The following is a 2,952-nucleotide window of genomic DNA, read 5'->3' as shown; positions in this document are numbered from 1 at the left end:
TATATATATGTATCGAGACCTATGTTTTCAGGTTTCTGGTCTGCATCAGAGTTCAATTACGCATCCACACCTCCATAAACGAACCGGACCAGCAAACAAACTGCAGGTCAATTAAAGCAGACTAAACAGGACTGGTATGAATACGCCCTAACAGCACAAGAACAACACAGTCCTCAGTTAGTGGTTACATTATGTGGCTACAAACTTTTAAAGAGGCTGATTCTGTGCTATGTAAGGATTTAAAACCAGATTGTAAAACATCTGAAATATTTAACTCTTTTAGGAAAGCTGTTAATGTTGTAAACTATCTTCTCAATCATTGCAGACAGACATAAGTCTGTAATTTGCAAGAACTGCAGGATCTACAGCAGTTTATTTAGCACAAGTTGACAATTGCAAGTTTAAAATTTAGTGGAACCAGACCAGAATACAAACTGCTAATAACAAGAGTAAGAACAGAAGTTCCTACAGTTTGAAAAACCTTTTTAAATAATTGAAGGAGGACAACTGGAGAACCTGCAGATTTTCAAATATTCAGCAATTTCCTGGTAATGTAATGAAGTGTGACTTGGCCGTACCGTCACACCCTGCTTACAGCTGATGAGTTCAAGTTCACGTAGGAAAGAAAAGTCAAGTGTTAACTAGTAACAACAGAAAGAATAAAGGAGTGTCTTTACTATAAGCCTGTAAAGCTGTGAAAGCAAAGACAAGCTGTGACTTATGTTTGAAGAAAGTACTGTTACAGACAGAGCAGAGAAACGGCTCAAAGATGTGATGTTTTTAAACACCTGAGGTAAAAAAGAAAAACTCAAGTTTCTGCTTTTAATTGCAAAAGGCCTACTAACACATATGGACATGTTTATTTTGAAATTTGAATGGTTGTAACATATTAAAAGACATGGTACTTAATTTTGTATGTTTTATTTTCTGGTGTGTTGTGGAAAACATTTGGAATATAATGTATATATAATGTGTTTCATCCCTCATTGGCTTTGTTCGTTTGTCCATACCTCTGAGGGAACAATGTTGTCTGTAGGTTTCTCTGACAGCTTCTAGCTGAGAATATCTCTCCACYAGCACCTCCTTCTGTGACTCCAAACGAGGTTTCATGTCCAGGTTCTGCTCTGCCAGGCTGCGATTTGATGCCAGCGCCATCTCCCTTTCCAGCTGGATGTTTTGAATCTGAAGAAGTGAAAGTGATAATGAAATACTGAATCAAAGTATATTTATTTTTTCCTAAATAAAGCCGTGCTATGGGATGTAGAGAAGGCCATAAAGTATGAAGTGTTCAAAAAAAACTAGATTATATTACTGACTGTTACACATTCCTGGAAAGGTTAACTGTCTCAAAGTTGTTACTGTGACAATTGTTTACTAAAGCCTTACAAAGCTGTCCGGACAAGATTTTTTTCCTAGATCATAAAAAACAGATGTGCTGTAAATTTAATAAAAACACATACAACATTAATWTATCACACATTTACTGACATTGCCGTAACAGTGAGTGCACCGTCTCAACACATTGAATGGCAGCAAATAATAATAATAATAATTAGGGCTGGGCGATATGGCCCAAAACAAATCTCAGATTATTTTCATCACAAATTTGATTTTCAATTTTAATTGATTTTGCTTCTCACTTAAAGGACTGCCTCTGTTTCAGGTGTCGAAACTAATTTGTTGTACTCCARATTTTTGTAGAAAGAGSCTTCAAACAGATTTAGYAGTGAGGTGTTTGTTGCTYCAAGTCTGAGGTTGTGAAACCTAACCAGTTCCAGAAAACAGAGGAAGCAGTGTCTTTTTTGAGAACTAGATCCTCTTTGCTAGCTGCCATATTGTCATGTTCTGTACCAAGTGTCTTGAGGGACAGGTGGGGTGACCTCTTAAATATAGAAGCCCCAAAGAGACCACTGGTGGGAAAATAATCAACATTAAACTACTGCACTTTGCAAGATTTCCTCTTATTGTTCAGTCGTAATACAGAACATTGTTTTCAAGGTTTCACCAAAATAGAAATTTACCATTTGTAATAAGATCCTCTCAGTTTAAACTTCAGCATGAACGGCGATGTCCAATGTGCATTCCTCTAAGAATATTGAGATTTCAGACTGATTTAACAGCAAAACTGAATGCACTCAACACTGACACTTGTCTCCCATAAGAAGCTCAGTGAGTACAGTCCAAACCAAGATCTGTGTTTGGACTAAGCAGGATGTTAATACATGCTCCTATTCTGGAAATTATGATGCTTTACACTAGGGGTGCACCAAAAAAAAACCTTACTTTACTCAAAACCACAATCATGGGTAAGACTGCTGACCTGACTGCTGTCCAGAAGGCCACCATTGACACCCTCAAGCAAGAGGGTAAGACACAGAAAGACATTTCTGAACCAATAGGCTGTTCCCAGAGTGCTGTAACAAGGCACCTCAGTGGGAAGTCTGTGGGAAGGAAAAAGTGTGGCAGAAAACGCTGCACAATGAGAAGAGGTGACTGGATTGTGGAGAAGGGCTGATTCCAGATATTGGGGAAGACTGGAGAGAAGGAAATGCTAAAATGCCTGAAGTCCAGTGTCAAGTACCCACAGTCAGTGATGGTCTGGGGTGCCATGTCAGCTGCTGGTGTTGGTCCACTGTGTTTTATCAAGGCCAGGGTCAATGCAGCTAGCTTTCAGATTTTGGCGCACTTCATGCTTCCATCTGCTGAAAAGCTTTATGGAGATGAATATTTCATTTTTCAGCGTGACCTGGCACCTGCTCACAGTGCCAAAACCACTGGTAAATGGTTTACAGACCATGGTGTTACTGGGCTCAACTGGCCTGCCAACTCTCCTGACCTGAACCCCAGAGAGAATCTGTGGGATATTGTGAAGAGAAAGTTGAGAGACACAAGACCAAACACTCTGGATGAGCTTAAGACCCAAGACTCTGGATGAGCTTAAGACCCAAGACT

General features: G+C 39.4%; 1 protein-coding gene across 2 annotated transcripts in view; it reads right to left on the bottom strand.

Moving 5' to 3' along the window:
- vps37c (VPS37C subunit of ESCRT-I) overlaps window positions 1–2,952 on the bottom strand; it is a 15,473-nt gene that overhangs the window by 7,105 nt on the left and 5,416 nt on the right. For both annotated transcript variants that reach the window (XM_014029487.1, XM_014029486.1), the window contains exon 3: window positions 1,011–1,182. In XM_014029487.1, the coding sequence (XP_013884941.1) occupies window positions 1,011–1,182 (172 nt within the window). The remainder of the gene's footprint in view (window positions 1–1,010; window positions 1,183–2,952) is intronic.

This window comes from Austrofundulus limnaeus, unplaced genomic scaffold, assembly GCF_001266775.1.
Source record: "Austrofundulus limnaeus strain Quisiro unplaced genomic scaffold, Austrofundulus_limnaeus-1.0 Scaffold913, whole genome shotgun sequence".
In the NCBI taxonomy this organism is placed as follows: domain Eukaryota; kingdom Metazoa; phylum Chordata; class Actinopteri; order Cyprinodontiformes; family Rivulidae; genus Austrofundulus; species Austrofundulus limnaeus.
Note: the sequence above shows the minus strand (reverse complement) of the source record. Positions and strands in the feature narration are given on the sequence as shown.